Source organism: Anolis sagrei, chromosome X (genome assembly GCF_037176765.1).
Source record: "Anolis sagrei isolate rAnoSag1 chromosome X, rAnoSag1.mat, whole genome shotgun sequence".
In the NCBI taxonomy this organism is placed as follows: domain Eukaryota; kingdom Metazoa; phylum Chordata; class Lepidosauria; order Squamata; family Dactyloidae; genus Anolis; species Anolis sagrei.
The window spans coordinates 18105553-18128435 of NC_090034.1; the positions used below are offsets into that span (position 1 = coordinate 18105553).

The 22883-nt window shown below is 40.1% G+C and overlaps 1 protein-coding gene across 9 annotated transcripts in view; it reads left to right on the top strand.

Annotated features, from left to right (window-relative positions):
- Positions 1-22883, top strand: part of RBFOX1 (RNA binding fox-1 homolog 1) — a 1606230-nt gene that overhangs the window by 1105211 nt on the left and 478136 nt on the right. For all 9 annotated transcript variants that reach the window (XM_067473372.1, XM_067473373.1, XM_067473365.1 and 6 more), the window contains exon 6: positions 4910-4951. In XM_067473372.1, coding sequence (XP_067329473.1) covers positions 4910-4951 — 42 coding nt within the window. The remainder of the gene's footprint in view (positions 1-4909; positions 4952-22883) is intronic.

Here is a 22883-nt window from a genome sequence, read left to right on the forward strand (position 1 = left end):
TTTCAAAGTTCTCCCTGGAGTGTTAGATCTGGAGGCGCTGACCCTCAAACATACAATCGAGACTGACATGTGACCATGATGAGAAGAAGGGGAAGAGCGGATGTGAGCATTCAGTATATTTTGTTCCATCTGGACAGAACAAGGGTCATTTAGGGTTAAGAAGTGAAAGTACTTCAAGATTTGCTGGGCCTACTCTAAGTTCATCTCTCAAGCCCTTCGGCCATAAATTAAATATGTTATGGCTTTCAGTTCCATTGGTTTATGTGAACAGGTTTACATATTACAAATACATTATTTATATTTTCCACTAAGTGCTTGGGGGTTGCAAAGGTCTCTTTTAAACTAGCACATTTAGCAAATGAGAGAGAGAAAGAGAAAGAAATAAAGGGAGAGACACAGCAAGTTTGTTGGTGGGTTGAGTGTTTGGTAAGAACTCCTTAATGTTCACACCAATCAAGTGTCGTGCGAAATGACCAAAGTTTATTTTTGTACCATATGTTATAAATAATAGATATTGAAAACATGTCTTAATGCTGAGCTTTTATTATCATCCAAATAAAAATAGCAGTGCCAACAGTGCAGCTGTCCATAGCCATAAATCTATAGTGCAATGGAAGTTTTGCATGGAGATGTCCTCAGTTTGAAACTCTTGCATCTCCAGATAAAAGGATTTCAGGCTGCAGAACTTCCTGAGATCTGAAAACCATTCCATGTATCAGATGAAGAAGACTGAAATCTCCAAAACTTATGCTACCAACCAGGCCCGGACCCAGGATTTTGATTGGGGGGGGGGGGGGGGCTGAGTCTGAGTGAGAGAGGATCTACCCTAGCAAACCTTTTGTATTGTTATCCAAATACCCCCATGCATATGGGATATATAGAGAATGGTGATTAGATCATGATATGAATATACATAACAGATTAAATAATATACCAGTAGGGCCTTCTCACAGACCACCCTGAGTAATTCCCCTGAGTAATTCGGGGGGGGGGGGGCTGAAGCCCCTCAACCCCCCCCCCCCCCCGGCTACATGTCTGCTTCCAATTAAGGGTGTCCGAAATTCCATTGGTTGATTCGGATTTTGGATAATTTCAGAGAACTGGCAGCCAAGCCACCAGAAACGGACTGGGAAGGACAACTTCAGAGCCTTCCCGGAACACAACATAGATCAGCCAATCTTTCAGCTAAAAACTTGAAAAATATTTGTTGATTCAAGCTTACTTTTAATGTTAGTATTCTGACCGTTTATTTGTTTTACGAGCACAAGCATCAATCTCTTCATGGTGGGGATGATGGGGCTGAAAGATGAGTGCAGACACACTAGCTGCATCACATTTCTCAGCCAATCACAAGCCTGATTATGACCATTCTCCTCCCCTCTTGTGGCATGTGCTGATTTGGGCTTCAAATCCCAGAAATCCCTCTTGTTGTCCAGCTCTCACATCCATACACATTTACAACTCAATATACACATTTGTTGTTGTTTATTCGTTCAGTCATTTCTGACTCTTTGTGACCTCATGGACCAGCCCACACCAGAGTTCCCTGTCAGCCGTCACCACCCCCAGCTCCTTCAGAGTCAAGCCAGTCACCTCAAGGATACCATCCATCCATCTTGCCTTTGGTCATCCCCTTTTCCTTCTTCCTTCCATTTTCCCCAGCATCATTGCTTCTAATATCCTTCCCTCCAATGAGCAGTCAGGCTTTATTTCCTGAAGTATAGTCCAAGGCATGTTCAGAATTTTCCTCCAGCACCACAGTTCAAAAGCATCTATCTTCCTGCTCTCAGCCTTCCTTATGGTCCAGCTCTCACATCTATACACATTTACAACTCAATATATACCATATATTTGCACAGTAAAGAAGATACTGAGTTTTGAAAGCTCATGAGATGTGTTTGGTGTCTTTAGTTTGGCCTAATAGAGGTATCACCGTCATGTAGATTTGGGATTTTGTTATATTTTGCTGCATGGCCAATGTGGTGACCTATGAATATATCCTCTAGAGAGACATCCTGTAAAGGACTTGATGGTATATAACTGATATATAAGTGGACTTTTAAGCAAACTTGTTTTCCTTGGTGGCCTTACTGATGGAGAAGCTGCTGATAAGCTTCAAGGCACCCCCAGGCCCACTACAATGCAGTATTTCAGTGTATTGCCATAAAGAAATGTGCTGGACCAAGACTCAGCTGCCAAGATTTATGTTCTTGACTGATAACCTTGAGCATTTGTTACCCAGAGAGCCGCCAGTAGATTAAAACACATTTCTGGGGCCCAGGTCATCTTTTATGTGTGTACCTCTTTTGAAGAAAGATATTATTGTTTACTGTATGGACAGTTGGTCGGTGGGAACTCTACAGTGATGACAGATAATCCATAATTCTCCCTCTCCTCATCACCCTACACACCCTTCCATTTGAACTGGAACATTTTTGATCTCCTCCCATCTCCCCTGGACTCCGATGTCTCACTCGTCTGCTTCTTCTTTGTAAATGCTTTAGATCTGTGCCTGTATTCTTATGCCCATCTCGGGACTTTATTTAGCATGAATGAAGACTTGGAAATTTCATTTAGAGTAGCCTGAGTTTAGAAAAAATTTGCTATTCAGTTGATCTATTAATGATTTGATTTAAAAAATAAATAAAGTACAGGTATAATCAATTTAAAGAAAATACAAGTCTAAATCATCATAACATATTGCCCAATTTATTTATTTATCTATCATACAATGTCAGTATCACTTTCCCAAGTAGTCTTCATTAAAAAGATCAGTTTTGAGAGCTTGAAAATTGTTTTTTTTATTTAAAAAAGTATGTATTTTCCCTATTTTCAATTTCTTAGCTTGCACACAACAGCAGACTATTGCCCTCCATTCTCTTTGGTGATTTATGCATGTATATATTCCCTTCCACGTGTACTTGCACTTTTTTTGGCCATTATATAATGTTTATAATCAGCCCTCCATATTCACTGGGGTAAAGGCACAGGACTCCTTTGAAAGTGAGCATCCATTATTGTTGTTTTTTATGCTGTTTACCAATCACCTTTCTCAGAATGCCCATGTCCTCAAGCATGACTCCATGGTCAACAACTGGTCAAAGCTGACCACAATTCTGCTGGCGCACCTAGAGAGGTGTTCTCTTGAGGAATCTCCAGGTCTTTCTGAGTGATCAACTTCTGTAGGAACTTGGACTTGGAGATCAGGCAAGATTTGTCCCCATCTTTATTTATTATTTATTTGTTTATTGTATTTATATACCGCCTTTCTCAAGGCAGTTTACAACATACTAATGGCAAAAATTCAGTGCCAACATACAATACACAAAGAAATCATAATAACTAATTACTACATATAACTATGAACTTAAAATCAATTAAAACATTAAACATAAGACATACATAACATTTAAACATTCAGACAAAGCATAAAATCATCCTAGCATAAACATTAACACCCACGATCCAGAAATCGTATACCGTAGCCATTCCAAATTGTCATTGCACATGTTCCTTAATTATATTTTGTACTGCATTAATTATTAGCCAAAGGCTTAATTCCCACAATGGTGTTTTGTTCTCTTTATAAAGGTCAGAAGGGAAAGTGCTGATCTAATCCCACTGGGGAGGGAGTTCCAGAGCTGAGGAGCCACCACTGAGAAGCTCTTTCTCTCATCCCTGCCAACCGTACTTGTGACGGAGGTGGGACCAAGAGCAGTGCCTCCCCAGATGATCTTAAAATTTTTAGGCTAAAGCCAGCACCTTGAATTGTGCTCAGTAGCAGATTGGCAGCCAGTGGAACTGATGTAACAAGGAGGTTGTGTACTCCATGTACGCTGCTCCAGTGAGTAATTTGGTTGCCACCCATTTGACTAGTTGAAGCTTCTAGACAGTCTTCAAAGACAACCCCACATAGAGTGTGCTGCAGTAATCTAATCTTGATTTAACAAGAGCATGGACCCCCGTGACCAAGTCTGGCTTTGGTACGGGCGCAACTGGTGCACATGTTTTATTTGTGCAAAAAGCTCCCCTGGCCACTCCTGAAACCTGTGGTTCCAGGCTCAGTGATGAGTTCAAGTGAAGTCCCAAGCTGCGAACCTGTGTCTTCAGAGGGAGTGTAACCCTATCTAGCACAGACAGTGGTTGCAGGGCCGATCAGGTGTCTTCCAATAACACCTTCTGGGAACAACCCTCCAGGAGGGACTCGAGCACTACAAGACAGTAGCTCCCAAAAGGATATAATGATCTACTACAGTATTGAAGGCTGTTGAAAGGTCCAGAAGAACCAACAGGGACACACTCCCTCTGTCCAGTTCCCAGCATAGATAATCTACTAAGGTGTGACCAAGGCTTGTTTTAGTTCCATGTCCTGGCCTAAAGACTGACTGTGCTGGATCCAGATAATCAGTTTCTTCCAATAACACTTGGAGTTGTGAGGCCACTACACATTCCATGACTATGTCCAAAAAGGGGAGATTGGAACCTGGTAGAAAGTTGTTCAATTGAGTGGGGATCTTTCCTGGGAACATATGTATAATTTGAATTTCATCAATATACATGGTGGAGAATTTGGTTTGATTTGTTTCTGTTGGGGACCTAAGAAAAATGTGCAAATTTGTTCATAAGATCAATGGAAGATTTTGCTAGCTTTTATACTTTTTAGGTGAGTAAATCAGTTGCTTGCAAGTTTGGGATCTCCTCTTCACTTCCATACTCAGAGAACACTGATTCATTCGAGATTCACCAAGAAGATCCCCTTTCCCCCTCTTAATGTGATCTTGCCATCCCAATGCTCTGTTTGCTTGACTGCTTGCAATCTTCATGAAGTCACAGGCAGCTTGTCAGCATTGCTTGCAAACGTTAACCTTAAAATGTCATTTTAACTCTTCTCTTAAACGTTTCCTTACAGATCTCAAGGCAACAGATGAATTGTGAAAGGGGGCAATTAAGGGTAAGTACAGCTATATGCACAATTCCTCTTGTCAAGATGTGATGTCTTTGTTTTCTTGTGATATTACTAAATGAGCTTTGTTGAAAGAATTACGTTGTTTGGTCCATTGGCTTAAAGGAAGAATTGTGACTTTCTGGTTGTGTGGCACACTTGGCATTGACCAGAGGCCATTTGATGCAGTTACAGATGGTGTTATGGTTCTGTAAGCTGAACTGTAAGAACTTTGACAAGGTTGTTATGATATGTGTGAAAATCAAATATATGTCTTGCAATGCTTAGAAGGAATGGAGAATTAAAGAAAAGATTGATTGCTTTGCATTGTGAATTGAGTGTCTTTCTGTAAAGTGATTTTTTTTTTCAAAATAGGCATGTGTGGAATGAGAGTTAGCTTGTAATTCTAAGTGGTTCAGAAGTTCCTTTCCATTATCTGTTAAGAGCTACAATACTAGCCTTGTATCTTGGAAACTTTTAAGCAAAGTAAACCAGTAAAGTATAGGGATGGATGAACATTTCATTTTACTTCACCTTTTGCTTGAAACCTAACAAACTTTGCTGGTTGATCCCTATAACGGGCTGGAAAAAACTTTTGAGTTTTGGAAGAAAAATAAAATAAATGTGGGAGCAAATTAATCTGGCAGATTCATCTATCCAAGCCATGGGTGTTGACTTTTGAGAGGTAGCTTTTCAGAGTCTCGTTTTGATGCTCAATAAAGTGGAAGGCAGTTGAAAAAGAAGACCACTGTGTGGATAGATTTAATCAATCAAGGTAGCTGCAGAACTGAGCTTGTAAGACCTGAGCAGGACTGTTGCTGATTGGAGGTCTTTACATTCATAAGGTTGCCATAAGTCAAAGAAGGCTTCGCAGCAAACGACAACAACAATATTTTTTGCCCTGTTTGTGGTTCTGAATTTGGTCTAATAATCATTTTTTTATATTCATCCCAAACTCCATATCCTTAACAAGGGACAGATTCAACATTGTCCTCTCAGTGGTTGGGACACTTGCCACTATTCACTCGTTTTTATGTGAATCTTTTTGAATTCAATGTTAATATGAATCAAATACTTCAGCAATATGATGGGAATTTGAAATTACAGGAATTCAAACTTGGGAGTGGGGGGCAAATACATTATTTCTAGAGATCATATTTTTTCTCATCCTCATATATTTGCACATGTTATTATTTTGCTCGAATATGTCATTTTTTGCATGCTTCTTTTGTTAGTGAGATTATATTTTGTGCCTTCCATGTGCATTTATGCCCCTAGCCTGGCTAACAAACTTTAACAATGGGATAATGAGAACTATAATGATTAAACTTAAGAAAATTGAAGTTTGGTGGATCTTGCTGTAAAGGAGCTGTATGTTGACTGTGCTGGTGAAGATGATGGATGACCACAATCTTTATTAATATATATAGAGACCAATCCACAGTGGAACCAATGAACAATGGGATTTATGCACATTGATCCTACGGTGCATTGGGATGCCACCAGAGAGAATTGAAACTCATCAGTGTATCTTGATGTTCAATTGAGAGACTCTTGAGATTTGGCTTACTAGCTAATCTGGGACAATGGGATGGATTGTGTGTGACTTCTCGATCTACAATCTTATCCATCTGTACTTGAGGGTTTTTTTTTTATCATGTCAGAAGTGACTTGAAAACATTGCACACCACGTCTAGTGTGAGAGAATTGGCTGTCTGCAGATATCTTACCCAGATGTGTTACCATCCTACTGGGAGGCTTCTCTCGTGTACCCACAAACTACAGCTGACAGACAGGATCTCCCCCGTCTCACGGATTTGAACTGGCAACCATCAGGTCAGCAACCCAACCTTCAGGTCAGCAGTCCAGCCGGCACAAGGATTTAACCCATTGAGCCACCACAGCTCAATGGTAAATCTATGCTTCTTTGTGTATGTGTGCCCGTTTGGGGGATGATTCAAGAGGAAGAAAGGAACTAATTTTTCACAGAACCATTTTATACAAAACTACAACATCCACACAAAGACAATAGCAGAATGAAGAAAGTGAGAACTGTCATATGATTGGGGAATCCTTCACAGTTGTGCTTTATTTTCTCTACTGACCGAAATTTCACCCACTGTAAGATCTATTTTTTCACATCTATAATATTGGTGATTTTTCTCCTGTTGCAAAGTCCTACTCTTTCCTCTGTACCTAGAGATTTTTTCCAACTATTTTTCTTTGTCCAAAGCTAAAAGAATTATGTTCCAATCCAGCGCTTCTTAAATCACCTTTATTTATCCTACTACTCCTGAAAGTAGTTACAGTACAATCCCCTTATCCACGGGGGATATGTTCCCAAACTTCACGTAGACATGCTAAACCACAAATACCTTAGTGAAATAGGATTTCTGGCCCACAAAGTCATGCTGAAGGACTTGGAAAATGTCTAGAGAAGATATGTTTTGCCAGATGTTGGTAAAAAATGCCTAGAAATGACATGTTTTTTTTTATCCATATTCCTTTCTTGTGGATGCAGGGCTTTTACTGTAATGCATCACTCACTGGAATGGCATATTCCCTCATTGCACTCTGATCTTCTTGCTTTATGAAGAATCCTATGCAACTGAATTGGATGCCTGATTCTTCAGTCCACGGAAAACATCTCTAAACATACAAAGGTTGTCTCCAGTTTTGTGGAGGGGGATTGGGGAGAGAAGACCCTGTTCTATTTCATTTCATATTATGACCGGAAGGGAAAGAAGAAGCTTTGAAACATGAATCATACCCGCTTACTTAAAGTTGTGAAGCAGCTTAGGACCACAGCCTTAGGTAGAAAGAAGCCATAATTCATAAAGCTATAAAAAGCACAGTGACAGTTTCAGGAGACTGCCTTCCAGTTGCAGTGGAGTCTGCCTTGGTGGGTGAAACTTTTAAACTAGAAGTCTTGCTTTTATTAGACCTTGCACATCCTTCTTTAAACTGACGTACAAAGTATCCCATATACAGGCATACTTCAGTTAGCAAAGATGACAAAAAAAGGTCCTTCTTGCAAATTCCTTTTATGCCCCTCCAGTCCATCCTTTTCTTTTCTTGGTCCTGTTTCTAGCTGTATGTATTTGATTTTGACATCATTAGCATTGGAAGGATGGTGGAGGGTTGGGACAAACAGGACATTCAGCACAGAAATATCTGCAGTAAGAACTTAGTTTATTTCTGATGGAAAAAAATGAGATGCTACTCTAGCTGATCCTACTGTTGCTGCAGAGTCCTGCCTATCAATGTCAAAGGAAAGATAAGATGCCATTAGGATCTCTTCCTGAGCATGCGTGATCTGCAAAACAGAGAGAAAAGGTGGAATAGATTAGCACCTAACAACCTATGCTCTTATTTTATTTTATTTTAAAAATTGCTCCCAGTCATATGACAATTGGAGACTAGGAAAAGGGGAAAGCAATCCCTGAATGTACAATAGAGTCACATTTATCCCACATAAATGGGCTGGCAGAACGTTGGATAAGTGAAAAAGTTAGATAATAAGGAGGGATTAAGGAAAAGCCTATGTTGTAAATTGTACCTGGTTTTATATGTTGTACACCGCCGTGAGTCGCCCTAGGGCTGAGAACGGCGGTCTACAAGTGCAGTAAATAAATAAATAAATAAATAAATATTAAATGTCAAAATATGTTATGATTTTACAAATCAATCACCAAAGCATCATATTTTACAACAAATCGATAAAAAAAGCAGTTCAATACATGGTGATGGTATGTAGTAATTACTGTATTTACAAATTTAGCATCAAAATATTGAAATGTATTGAAACAGCTGTGGATCCAGTTGGGAGGCAGACTGCGTTGGATAATACAGAAAGTTGGATGATCAAAGGTTGGATAAGCGAGACTCTACTGTATTTTGGAAGACAATCTCAAGTGGTCCCTAGAAAGTTCAAAATCATTTTGTTTATTTGCACAAGGCCTAGTTATTTGATTGTACACATTCACACTATTAGTTTGGAAGACAAAGTTGGCTGAAACATAGTAAAAAGTATTCAAATTCTCCTCTTCTGTTTCTGTTTCTGCTTCTCCTTCTGCTTCTCCTGATGCCTTCCTCCTCTTCTTTCTACCCTTCCCCTTCCCTCTCCCCCCCCTCTCTCTCTCCTTCCTTCCTTCCTTCCTTCCTTCCTTCCTTCCTTCCTTCTTTCCTCCCCCTTATTTTTAAATAGCACAAGGACCTATCTCTATTTTTCTCATATTAAATCACTAATTCGTAGCAAATTTTCTCTCAAGGCGATGATGTCCAGGAACACATCTACTACATGTATTCAGAGACCTGTGTTTACATTTAGGTTCAGAAGCTGGAAGTCCACTGATGTGTTCTCATCACAAAATGGCCTGTTATATCTACAACTGCCCCTTTTCTAGGATCTCAAGGCAATGCTGTCTTATCACCATTGAGTGGTGAAGGCTGGCTGCTTTGGGCAGGGGCAGACATCTTAAGGAATTTGGTATTTTGGAAACATGAGCTTAGACAGTTTTCTGTCTGGGTGATTGCAGCTATTAAATTTACAGGTGGTTGAAAATTGTGCTCCTTTTTCTTTAAAAAAAGTTTTCCAAAACTTGCAACTTAATTAGATGAAAAAGGGAAACAAAAAGCAACAAATCTGGAACTATCCCTATTTGGTTTTAATTTGCCGGCACCCTTATTATTTCCCTGAAAGCAACTTTCACAACCTATGAGTATGGACCCACTGGATCTGATACTGATTATGATTGAGACCATATTTATTTATTAATTTCAAGGATTTGTACACTGCCCTTCTAATCTCCCCGGGGGGGGGGGGGGGACTCAGGGTGGATATACAGGTTCCAATTTTACCTAAAAAATAGTTTATGAACTATTCCCCAGGGATATCCGGCATTGAATGTTTTTAGTTCGTTTGTTGACTTTTATTCCCCCAAATTATTGAATTCCATTCCAGAATGCATTCCCAGTATGTGAGCCTGAGAGACTCTTAATTGGCTCACACTGAATGATGCTTAAAATTGTAATTGCTTATAATTAATTTAAGTATACAGACTCTGAAGAATTCACACATTCACCCAAAAGGAAAAGGAAAACCTCTTTGGTGTATTTTAATGTTTTTCTTTTGTCTCCAATCAATGCAGTGGACGTGATGTAGGGAAAGAAAAAATACCTGAAAATGTGATAGATCTCAATTCTCAATTGATCTCAGTTCTTGAATGGATATCTATCATCCTCCCAAGAATTGACATATAGAGGGGAAGGGTGATCTAAGCGTACACAAAATTATATAATATAAGCCCTGACAGATAATTTTGATCATCAGTTATAGCTGTATGAGTTGTAAAATAGCTTAAATGTTGCGAGTGAAAAAGTCTCATTCTCTGGATGTTTTAAATCAGAGGTTGGGTGGCCATCTGTTGGAAGGGCTTTGACAATGTCTTACTGCATGGCAGAAGAGGTTGGACTAGATGTCCCTTGTGATCTCTTCTCACCCTGTGATTTCATTTTCATGCAGATATTTTGGATGCATGATACTTATTAATTGTAACCATCCCTGTCTCGACTTCTGGTTTTGGGGCAAAAGCTGAGAATGCAGATATTACAATCGTAGTTCTGGTTTTTAAAATGAGGCTAAGGAATGTTTTTTTGCTGAGTGCACAAACACACGTGTGACTGTGTGTTTGCGCAAAAGTCCTAAATGTCATGTTAAGGACAAGAGTCAACATGGATTTGGAGAACAACAAAAGAGGGAGCCCTGCCACTACCTTTGGCTTTAAACTGCAGAAATAGCGCTTTCTCATTTGTGCTTCAAAACAGATGATTAAGGGAAATGCCTCTCCATTTCAACCCTCTCTTTATCCCTGGACTTTTCCCTTCTTTTCCTTTTAACACAGGTTTGCAGTTATATTTAAAGTGAGGAAGCTTTACTCAGCAATATCTTAGTGTTGTTATGCTAATGCTGTCTCCACATCTCACCCGAACATGAAATAACCATTCCTAAAATAATCTTTTAAGAAATGTTTTGCTTGCCAATGCATCCTCTTAGCTGCATCAGTGAATAAATGGCGGGGGAATTGGCAATCTCCAGCATTCGCATACCAAACAAAGGCAGGAATTTGCTGTTTTGCTCAGAGGTGAAAGCAGTCATATTTAAACCCGGTCACATTTGGGTTTGTTTGTCAGTTTGGGATGAGTAAGGAGTTTGTCGGACTCTCATTCTAATGTAGTATCCCACAGTTCACTTTTTCCTGAAAGTATGATGAAATCTGGAAACAAACAAATGCATACATCTCAAAAAATACACACAAAATTATTTCACTTGATGAGACAATGCATGTGATTTTTGTATATCATGTTTGCTAAATTGCATCCAGCAGGTAAGAAGGAATAGGTTTAGCATTTCTGCCAGTACTGTGAGAAAGTAAAGAAAACCCTTACAGTTTCCAGATCAAGACTCCTTCTGGACAAAAGTAGCATATGTTTTCATAGAAAATAAAAAAAATACTGTTTTCTGTACCAAAACCTGTTTTATACATAGAAATGTTTTCTGTGCAATTTTTTTTTGTTTTACATTGAGTATATCCCTATCTGAAAACGTTCTTCTCAGTGTGTCCAGACACTCTAGAAACCCTTTTTTTTTTTGTAAAACTATTTCAAAAAATTTGAAAGTATTCATTCTCTCCTTCTTATAAAGACAGTGGGACAATTTGACTTTAACTGCCATAGGACCATCCTGGGATTTGCAGTTTCATTTGACTGCTATAGGGGCTCATTGCAAAAGAATCCTATATACTAGAGCTGTGCAAAATTTCAGGCATGTTTGTAAGTTGTTACTGTTTTGGCAAATTACATGCATACAACTCAACTTACTAACTAGGGATTGCTCCACATCCAAATCCAAAAGGAACAAAACTTCAGCTGCCTGAAATTTCATTAAAAGTTCATAATTTTTTGAAAGTTACCACCATGATGACTCTGCTTAAGCTCTCCTTGGAGGGACTGCTGAACTTGCTCTTTTACATACTTCGTTACATGTTCTCATCAGCCTATCAGGGTTGAATGACAAAAAGGAGACGGATCCCTGGCTGGCATCTTTCCCTAGCAAAGCTCATGGCCATGCCATTCCTAGGGAGGGGTGAGGAAGAAAAGATAGTGTATATTTGCCCCAGTGTATTTGCTTTTGCAGGCTGCTATTGCTTTTTGCTACTAGTCTAGGCTTAGGCTAGCAGACAACCTCAGTAATCCTTTTAGGGTCATTTTCTTTGTGTGTGAGGTAGTTTTCCATTTACAAGGATTCATTTTTTGGAGGGGGTTCTATTTACTAGGGGTTCATTTAGAGAATGACTAGGCCAAGATCCTGAAATTGAAATAAATTCTCTAAATGTCAGTGGATGTGGAAATCTTTCTGAAACTTCGAAGGAATTATGCCCTGGTTGTGTTGTGTTATTGTAGAGAAATTCAAGAGAATAGCCGTTGTAGTTTTTTTAAAAATGTCATAGGTAGAAACTTGTTAAAAATTCCAAAAATGAGTGGATGAGTGAAACATTCTGAAACTTGGGGCGCTAGCAGTGGTAAATGTAACTTACAAATGTAGAAGATCATCCTGATAGCCATAAAACTTACAGAGAAACGAGACCTGGAAGTGTTCCCATTACCATGAATGGCCAGATTATCAAAAATAAATAAAAATAATGCATTTTTGATGTTTCAATTTGAAACAAAATGGGACTCTTCAAGGTAGTTTAGAAACATGTCGTATGAATGTGCTCCAGGTGTGGAGTGGTTGTCCTGGTGTGGCAGCAACTTTCCCAGTGCTGAACTCTATTTCCAGTTCTGTTTCAGCACTGGATGGCTCCCATAACGCAATGGTGGTTTTGTTGTGGAAATCCAGAGCAGCTGAAATTACATTTATTTTATCATGTACTTATTTAGAGCAGTGGTTCTCAACCTGTGGGTCCTCAGGTGTTTTGGTCTACAACTCCCAGAAATCCCAGCCAGTTTACCAGCTGTTAGGATTTCTGGGAGTTGAATGCTAAAACATTTGGGGACCCACAGGTTGAGAACCACTGATTTAGAGGATCCATACTCTCCCCTTCAGCCAAAATGGCTCTCTTTATATTCTTTCCTGGATTCACAGGAAGGGAAGTCCATGGAGTTTGGAGATGTTGGGGACCAAACAAGTGGATCTGAGAGCTGGACCCTGCTTACCCCATCAAAAATGACTTCTGTTGTTCTGTAAACACACAACATGGAGTCCAATAGAAGCCATATATGATGGTAGGAAAAGAATTCAAAACTTTATAGATGTGCATGTCCCTAGGAAATACAATAAAAGAATAAAGGAAGATTTGAGCACTCATGCTTTACTTTATGTTTCTTGCATCTGCTGGATTGTCAAGATGAAGAAACACAGAGGGAAAAAGTTTTCTGCTCTCAAGTTACTTTGTGGATGGATCTTTGGCACAGTGCATGGCAGCAACCCGTTTGCTAAATGTGGATTGGGGTGAGGCAAGCCCATTAAAAACCAAAAGTGTGGAAATAACAACCTAAAGGAGTTGACAATGAAAACTCCCCAGGTCCCAGTGCATCGTCCTTAACATCTTCACTCTCATTCACTGGGTTAGGAATGCTCCCCTGGCATGTGATTGAAAGACAGCTCATGCTTAGAAACTCGAGTTTCTCCGAGGGAAACAATAGATAAAAACAAAATACTTGTTAGGTCAAGAAAACAAGAGAAACTGGAGAACAGCCCTGCCTTTCGATGGAGACACTAATGATGTCCCACTGTAGAGTGTCTACAGAATGCTCTTTGTGAAGACATGATGGAATGAATGGGACTCTGCGCATGCCGTGCCTGGCTTGAAGCTCCAGACAAATTTGCTAGCAATGTATGAGGTTTCCCCTCTAGACCCCTGAAAATAAATCCTAACATTTTTTTTCCAATGTATAACAAACCATCTTCTGTTGTCGGAACAATAATAGGCAGCTGCTTTAACATAAGAAAGAGGAAAAAACTTTTGCAAATGATACATATGCAGTTGAAGGAATTCAGTACCACTGAGAGTTGCAATAGAGTGTGAATATTTGTGTGCTCCCTCCTACACAGAGGATCCACAGTGAGCAAATTTTTATATAGCATTGAATATCCTACTAACAGGGATGCTGTTATTTTAGGTTACTGCCAGTCAACCACATTCTCCTTCAAGCTACTATAAGTTCTAATTTATCCAGCACTAGCAGTCCCCTGTCACGCGTTGCTGTGGCCCAGTCTGTTGATCTGGAAAATAAAGTAATGAGAAAGTGTTGCTTTCTAATATATGTAATTTCTTTATGCTTGTGGGTAAACAGTATTTCTTGCTGTTTCTTTGTCAGTGTTGATGTGGAGAGTGTCTGGTTTGTCCATCCTGGAACATGCAACACATAATTGTCCTTCTTTAGGGGTCCCTTTCAAATCTATGATACTATATCTGTGTGTGTGTGTGAATCATATCTATTAGGCCTGGGTAACAACGGAAAAATTTGTTTCTAAAATCGATTTGTATTTGGGGGTTTTTTTTGTTTCGATATTTAAAATAATTACAAAATTTTCCTTTTAAAAAGTTCGATATTTACGAAATTTCGTAAATGGTAAAAAATTAACGAATCGATTTCCGAAACAGTAACGAATCGATTCGTTAATGGCGGACGCGACAGCGAAATATGCTAAAAAACCTCCAAAACCTTCTGAAGCTTCCCTCTCCCTCTGTTGTTGACTGTTGGTGTGATATTATAATTTTTTTTCACTAATTAAACCATAAAACTGGCCCAGACATGCGGAAATAATAACGAAACGACCTCAAAACAATAACGAAACGAATACAATATCAAAATACGAAGCATTTACAAAACGTTTTTGAAAATTCGTTTTTTTTAATAATTGCTCCAGAATGGTTCGTTATCGTTTTGTAATTGAAAAAATTAACGAATTATTAACGAATTACGAATTAACGAAACGAAACCGCCCAGCCCTAATATCTATCTATCTCAATGGCTGGATGGCTCTTTGTCAGGAGTACTTTGATTATGTTTTCTTACCCTGGTGAAGGGAGTTGGAGTGGATGGCCTTAAGTATTTTCTGTTGGTCATGGGGTTCTGTGTGGGAAGTTTGCCCCAATTCTGTCATTGGTGGGGTTCAGAATGCTCCTTGATTGCAGGTGAACTATAAATCCCAGTGACTAAAACTCCCAAATGTCAAGGTCTATTTTCCCCAAACTCCATCTGTGTTTATATTTGGGCATATTGAGTATTTGTGCCAAGTTTGGTCCAGATCAATCATTGTTTGAGTCCACAGTGCTCTCTGGGTGAAGGTGAAGTGCAACTCCCAAACTCAAGGTCAATGCCCACCAAACCCTTCCAGGATTTTTTTTTTTTGGTCATGGGAGTTCTGTGAGCCAAGTTTGGTTCGATTCCATCGTTGATGGAGTTCAGAATGCTCTTTGATTGTAGATGAACTGTAAATCCCAGCAACTACAACTTCCAAATGACAAAATCATATTTATTTGAGTGATGGTCACTCCTTGTGTTGTGAGACGCTTTGTTGCCAAATTTGGTGTGATTTCGTTCATTGGTTCTTTTGTTTTTAAGGTACTCATTATGCACAGAGCATTTTTATATATATAGGTGAGTAATGTTTAGACTTGATAAAACATGTAATCCAGAAATTGGGAAGACATCAGGCTGTTGAGATGAACCTAATTTCCCATGATTCATCTCTCGACATCTGATAGCTATTAAGTGCACATGTTGTTGTCTACACACAAACTAACTGGTATCCTATTTTAGTCCCAATTAGAATAAACCCACTGAATCATTTGGATTTGCCTATAAATTGATTCACATTCAGTAATCAATTTTGGACCCATGTAAACTGATCACTTAATGCAGTTTGAAGGCACCTTGCTGTATTTATTTGACATGCACCATGAATGTGTGTTGCAGTGTACATTAAGGTCTTTAAACTGGGATAATTAGAGTCGAAGGATATTCTGAAATAGAGCCCATAATGTGCCTTCATACATCTAGATGTGTAACACATTGCATGGTGAAACCAATTAAGAAACAGTCAAGCAACCTGCACATATGTGTTAAAGTGAGGAGTGGTGAAAAAATAATCTAATTCAACTTCAGATGTAAAGTTGTGGATATTGTAGATCAGGGGTCCTCAAACTTTTTAAGCAGAAGGCCAGGTCACAGTCCCTCAAACTGTTGGAGGGCCGGATTATAATTTGAAGAAAAAAAACACAACATGAATGAATTCCTATGCATACTGCACATATCTTATTTGTAGCTGAAAAACCACTGAATACAATAATTAAAATGAAGTACAATTATAACAAATATAAACATTAGTATTTCAATGGGAAGTGTGGGCCTGTTTTTGGCTGATGAGAAAGGATTGTTGTTGTTGAGTGCTTTCAAGTTGTTTTAGACTTAGGTTGACCCTGAGCGAGGGGTGGGTAAATGACCTTGGAGGGCCGTATCTGGCCCCCGGGCCTTATTTTGAGGACCCCTGGGGTAGAGCTTCATTCATAAAGTCGTTTTAGACTTAGGTTGACCCTGAGCGAGGGCCGGGTAAATGACCTTGGAGGGCCGTATCCAGCCCCCGGGCCTTATTTTGAGGACCTCTGGGGTAGAGCTTCATTCATAAAGTTGTTTTAGACTTAGGTTGACCCTGAGCGAGGGCCGGGTAAATGACCTTGGAGGGCCGTATCCGGCCCCTGGGCCTTAGTTTGAGGACCCCTGTTGTAGATCCTGAAAGCAGGTCAGAGCCAACCTCTCCGGTGTGTATTAGCAGCTCTCAGGCCTTCATCTGGTTCCAGGACTTCATTTCTTTCTCATCATCCGCAGAGTAAATTGCATCCTTCTCTACTGGTTTTCCACCAACCTAAATGGCCAATGAAGATGTGCCCTTCATTGGTCTACTCTACTTGCAAATAATCAGAAATATCCAGGCTATTATTTGATCCCTTGGAGTGCAGTTCGGATCCAAGAGGGCAGTAGTTGTTGTTTTCCTCAAGGCATATTTTGCCCTTTCTCAACCTTGCAATTTGCAATAGTTTGTAAGATGCTATACAAAAATATCCTGGGAGGCTTCTTGTCCTATAGTTAGAAAAGGCCCTATGATATAAAGTGGATACATGTCATTGTCTTAGCTTAGTTCTAGTAGCCATTGTCTTAGCTTCTCCTTCAAACTTCTTCCGAATACTTCTTGCATTTCTCAGTCTTCCAATTTAAGCATCCCCTCCTTTTTCCATCTTCCCTCAGCTGCCCAAGCACTGGAAAAGGTAGAACTGGAAACTAATTATATAGGTTTGAATCGATTAACACAGACAAAAACAGAGCTGACATGAAATGGCCAGGGCGTTCATGAACCAGTGAGCAGCGGTGTAGCTCGATGGCTGTTTCAAAGCTTGGGTGACATCAATTCTGCTTCAAGTGCTCTTTTGGAATATCCTTCAGTGAGGTGGCTGGACATGCTTTCAAAGGGGGAAACAAATGCTGTTCAAAACAAATGAAACCATTTGCAGTATTTCAGCCCTGACCTCTGAGCAAGATCCCACAATAGCCTTGTATTCAAATTGACACAAAGGAAGCTAAATGAATCTTTTCAAGCCTACCCAGCACTGAAAACGGCAAAGGAAGGGCAGCCAGAGCTCCTGTTTGTTATGCTCTTCTTTTCTGCAATTCCCACTTTCAAAACAAAACAGAGTTACTTTGCATATCTCTAGTGTTTAACCAAGGTCTGAATCCTATTGGTACCCCCTACTGAAGTAGATTCACTGAATTGGTGAAATTTATGTATGTATTGACCCAGCTTTTGACAATTGAGTCAATGGTTCAGCTCTGGCGGAGAATGCCAATAAGATTCGGGTCTAAGAGTACAAGAAGGCCAAGGAGGATGTGAAGTAGGGATGCAAAGAAGATTTTGAACACTATAAACAAAAAGGAGAAAGACATCTTGAGTGTCCAAAAAATCCAAACGAAGAAAATCCTTCTCAAGACCTTCGCCCACCCTGTAGTCCTGCTTTTAGCACAGGAAATTAGAGGGTAGAGCAGGGGAAAACAAATATGCACTTTTGTATAGAGTAATTCTCCAAAGATTTTTCAAGATCTTTCCTCCACATTGTTATCTCTACTGTATTCTACTTGAGAATAGTGGTGAATATTCTTTTGAACCCAATACTAGGAAATATTTATTTATTTATTTATTTATTTAATTTACAGGTTTTATATTCCGCCCTTCTCACCCCGCAGGGGACTCAGGGTGGATTACAGTGTACACATATATCGCAAACATTCAATGCCAATTTTTGACATGCAAACATATACAGACATACACAGAGGCTATTTAACTTTGTTTTCCTGGCCGCCGGGGAGCTGGCGTCCATCTGCGACGCTGATGAAGCACTTCCGCATTCCCCGCACGCTTCCCCACTGGAATGCTTTGCTGGAGTCTTCTAATCTAGCCTCCCCACACTTTAAGGTGGTACCTTATTTTCCTACTTGACAGATGCAACTGTCTTTCGGGTTGCAAAGGTCGAGAACAGGCTACACACAATTGGTTGGAAACCCACTCCAACCCGGGCTGGCTTCGAACTCATGACCTTTTGGTCAGAGTGATCTTAATGCAGCTGACACTCAGCCAGCTGCACCACAATCCCGTGCCTGATCACTTTTTCAAAAGCTTTGTTCTCCCAGTTAATCTTTGAGGTGATACAAGATCCCTTGGGACACTTTTTCAAAAGGAACTGTCCTCACTCTAAGGGCCCTTCTACACAGGCCCTAAAATGCGGAAGAAGCTGGGAGAAGGTGGGGGGGGGGGTGCTAAATGATGTTTGCCGAAAGCATGTTCTGGTTTGTATTAGCACCCAAAAACATGTTAAAAGGGCGCACTTAAAATCTGATGTTGACTGAAAAATGTGCATATTCACATCACTGTATATCCCCATACTCAAGAAAAACATGTGATTTCATTCCTATAGGATTCCTCCAATGCATGTGCACATTTTAAAATCCTGAAACTAATAAGGGCTGCAAACAAATGGAGCCACAGACACACAGTTGGCTAAATGGAAGCACAATTGGAAAACAATTACCATGAGAACTCTCTGAAACCATTCCTTTGTTCTGATGTTTATGGAATTATACAAAGCTTGAATTTACACAGTGGGCACCAGCATGACAGGGAGATGACACCATAGGGAAACAGGGTTCATGAGAGAAAAAGTAAAGGCAGCAGGAGGGAAATGAGAGATAATGGCAAAAAAATCTGCTTGTGTGCACATTGAGATATCCACAGGGCTTCTGGCGGATGTCCCCTGTCCATCTTGCAAATTTCTAAAATCCACTAAAAAATCAACATGTCAGGATGGCAGAGGAGCATTGACTGGGACCGACAGCTCCGTGTTTGGACTTGCTGTCTGGTGCCATGGTTTTTTTTTTTTTTGTCCCGCTAATTTGTCCTGTATTATGAGGCTGTCTGGAGCACCCTAAGGCCCCATCTGCACTGCCATAAAATGCAGTTTCAGAATTCAGTTTAACTGCATTGAACTGCATTATATGATAGTATGGACACTAATAATGCAGTTAAATTGCATTCTGAAACTGTTTTATATAATATAGATGGGGCCTAAAATAATCCCACTAGCTCTTAGTGGATGCTATATTTTCAGGACTAACCCGACCAATATGGCCATCTATTGCTAGTGGGCATCTGTGAAAATAATTGGGGCATTAAGGGATTGGATGGAATGCCTCTTGTGGTCTCTTCCACTTCTAGGATTTAATGATTCTTTTGTCATTGGTGACTCATCATTGGCATACCTCACATAATTTCATTTGAAAATGGTACTTTGATTTCAGCTGAATTTTGGGCTTTTTAAAATTCTGCCCCCAGTTGCCCAATCTTCTTGCTGACCCAGATGGAGATAGCTCATTTTCCGCTGCCCTGGACACAATGGGTCAGTGGGTTCAAATTGCTGGAAAGGTGATTCCAACTTAACATTAGAAAGAACTTCCTGGTGAGAGGATGGTAAGAGGTATTTGAGAGTTGAATATATTACCTTGGAGTCCATTGGAGTCTCCTTCTCTGGGTTTTTTTAAGTAGACCTTGGATGGCCATCTGTTGGGAGGGCTTGGATTGTGTCTCCCTTTATGGCAGAAGGTAGTTGGATTGGAGTGTCCTTGGGAGTCTCTTCCAGTGCTAGGATTCTATTACACTTCTGTGCCATTTCTTTCTATGCACAGAGAATGGTTATTGTTGTTTAACCCAGAAGATGAGAGGTACATGCAACATTATCAGCATGTCCTACCTACAGATACATGAAATGGTACCATGTGGAGCCCCAGGTGGCACAGTGGATTAAACCACTGAGCTACTGAACTTGCTGATCAAAAGGTCGCAGGTTCAAATCTGGGGAGCAGCATGAACGCCCGCTGTTAGCCCCAGCTTCTGCGAACCTAGCAGTTCGAAAACATGCAAATGTGAGTAGATCAATAGGTACCGTACTGGTGGGAAGGTAATGGTGCTCCATGCACACATTCCCTTGGAGGTGTCTACAGACAATGCCGGCTCTTTGGCTTAAAAATGGAGATGAGCACCAACTCCCAGAGTCGGACACAACTGGACTTAGTGTCAGGGGAAAACCTTTAACTTACTAAGCAAAAGACATGATGGAGCAAATGATGGGCTTCATTATGAGTTCCCAATTGAGAGGCTGTGTGCATTTGGAAAAGTCTCTCTCTGAAACCATGTTTCATAATGACCTCCCTTCCCTTGCACTTTTTTCGGGTGGGATGGGTGATAGCACAAAAGAATGTCATTTGACTTGTTTCTGGGAATAAGATGAAAAAAATTGATTGCAGTAATCAATTTCATAATGAACAGAATTTCAAATACAGAAATAATTAGTTGACAGAGCCCCAAGGCACCGTTCAGAGAAGTTTTATACGCTGCCTATAGAGTCTCTCTGTTCCAAAAACAGGGAAATTTGGAAGTAAAAATGATTTATGTGCTATAACCACACACATTCTTTTATCGTATTAATAACATCTTTAACCGCCCTTCGAAACTTCAGGAGCCCCGCATGCACTCTCGAGGCTCAGAGAATCAGATTCACCAAGGCGCTATCAGAAAATTTATTTTCAGTTTAACAACTGGAATCTAATTCCTTCTAATGCAATGTTTGAAAATGCATTATTATCTAAGTTAATATGGAGTAATCTAATACACAGCACAGCAAACGCATTGAGCTGCAGGATCATTATTAAAAGTGAGCAGGTTGGCCTCTCAATGCTGACTTCCAAAGGCCCTTATGCTTTTCCCTCTGGGGCAGGAGTAGCATTACAGAAGTTTTATGTCATCCGCCAGGAGTATGGAACAGTTAATGGTACTATAGCTCAACTCTAAGCCCTAGTTCCTCCAAGCTCTATTTCCCTTTTACCAGGCCTTCGCATCAGCACATGACAGCATCATAATTTGCAGAGGTTGTCTTGCTACCTTGCCATCAATCATAGGGCTAGAAATGGGCCAAGATCTTACATAGATAAGACAAATGTCTACAGAGCGATATGACAGTTGCATGACAAAAGTACCAATATTAGCACAGACTCCTCATGAAAGTGAAAAAGTGCAAATAAAGAAATGGCCAGTATTATTATTGTTCACCTGAGAGGACACCTTTCTAAGAATTCCTGGGTCTTCTGGCATGACTTAATGTTATTTTATACTGGAAGTTGACCATAGGATTGTATTTAGAGAGGAGTTCTCACTAAAATCTCAAGGCCCTCCAGCATGACCAAAGGTAGTTGGCCATGCTGCAGAAATGTGCACTTATTCTCCTTTGGACTTTAAAAACAAATAGCAGATTGATTTGGGAAGGAGATGGAGATGAATTAAAGGCAGGGAAAGCAAGTAATTGGGATCAACCCATGCTTATAGATCAATCAATTTCCATACCCGAAATGTGCATTACAAAAGACAAGGTGGCCCATTTGACTATTGTGGGATGAGTGTAATATGATCTCATTTGGATGTAATCCAATGTCATTTGGGTGGAAAGGATGAAACTGCCTTTGAACAAGCCTTTTGCACCATTTAGAGCAGTGGTTCTCAACCTTCCAAATGCCATGACCCCTTAATACAGTTCTTATGTTGTGGTGACCCCAACCACAACATTACTTTCACTGCTACTTCATAACTGTAATTTTGCTACTGTTATGAATTGTGATGTAAATATCTGATATGTAGAATGTATTTTCATTCAATGGACCAAATTTGGCATAAATACCCAATATGCCCAAATTTAAATTTTGGTGGGGTTGAGGGAGCGGAATGATTTTGTCATTTGGGAGTTGTAGTTGCTGGGATTTATAGTTAACCCACAAGCAAAGAGCATTCTGAATTCCACCAATTATGGAATTGAACCATACATGGCACACAGAACTCCCATGACCAACAGAAAATACTAGAAGGGTTTGACCTTGAGTTCAGGAGTTGTAGTTCACCTACATCCAGAGAGCACTGTGGCCTCAAACAATGATGGATCAGGACCATACTGACACGAATACTCAGTATGCCCAAATGTGAACACTGGTGGAATTTGGGGAAAATAGACTTTGACATTTGGAAGTTGTAGTTGCTGGGGTGCACAGTTCACAACAATCAAAGAGCATTCTGAACCCCACCAATGGTAGAATAGGGCCTAACTTCCCAGACAGAACCCCCATGATCACCAGAAAATACTGTGTTTTCTGATGGTCTTTGGTGACCCCTCTGACATCCCCTCGCAACCCCTCCAGGTGTCCCGACCCCCAGGTCGGGACCCCTGATTTAGTGCTTCCACATTGTCTTTGCTGATTTAGTGCTTCCACATTGTCTTCAGGGACAGCCCCA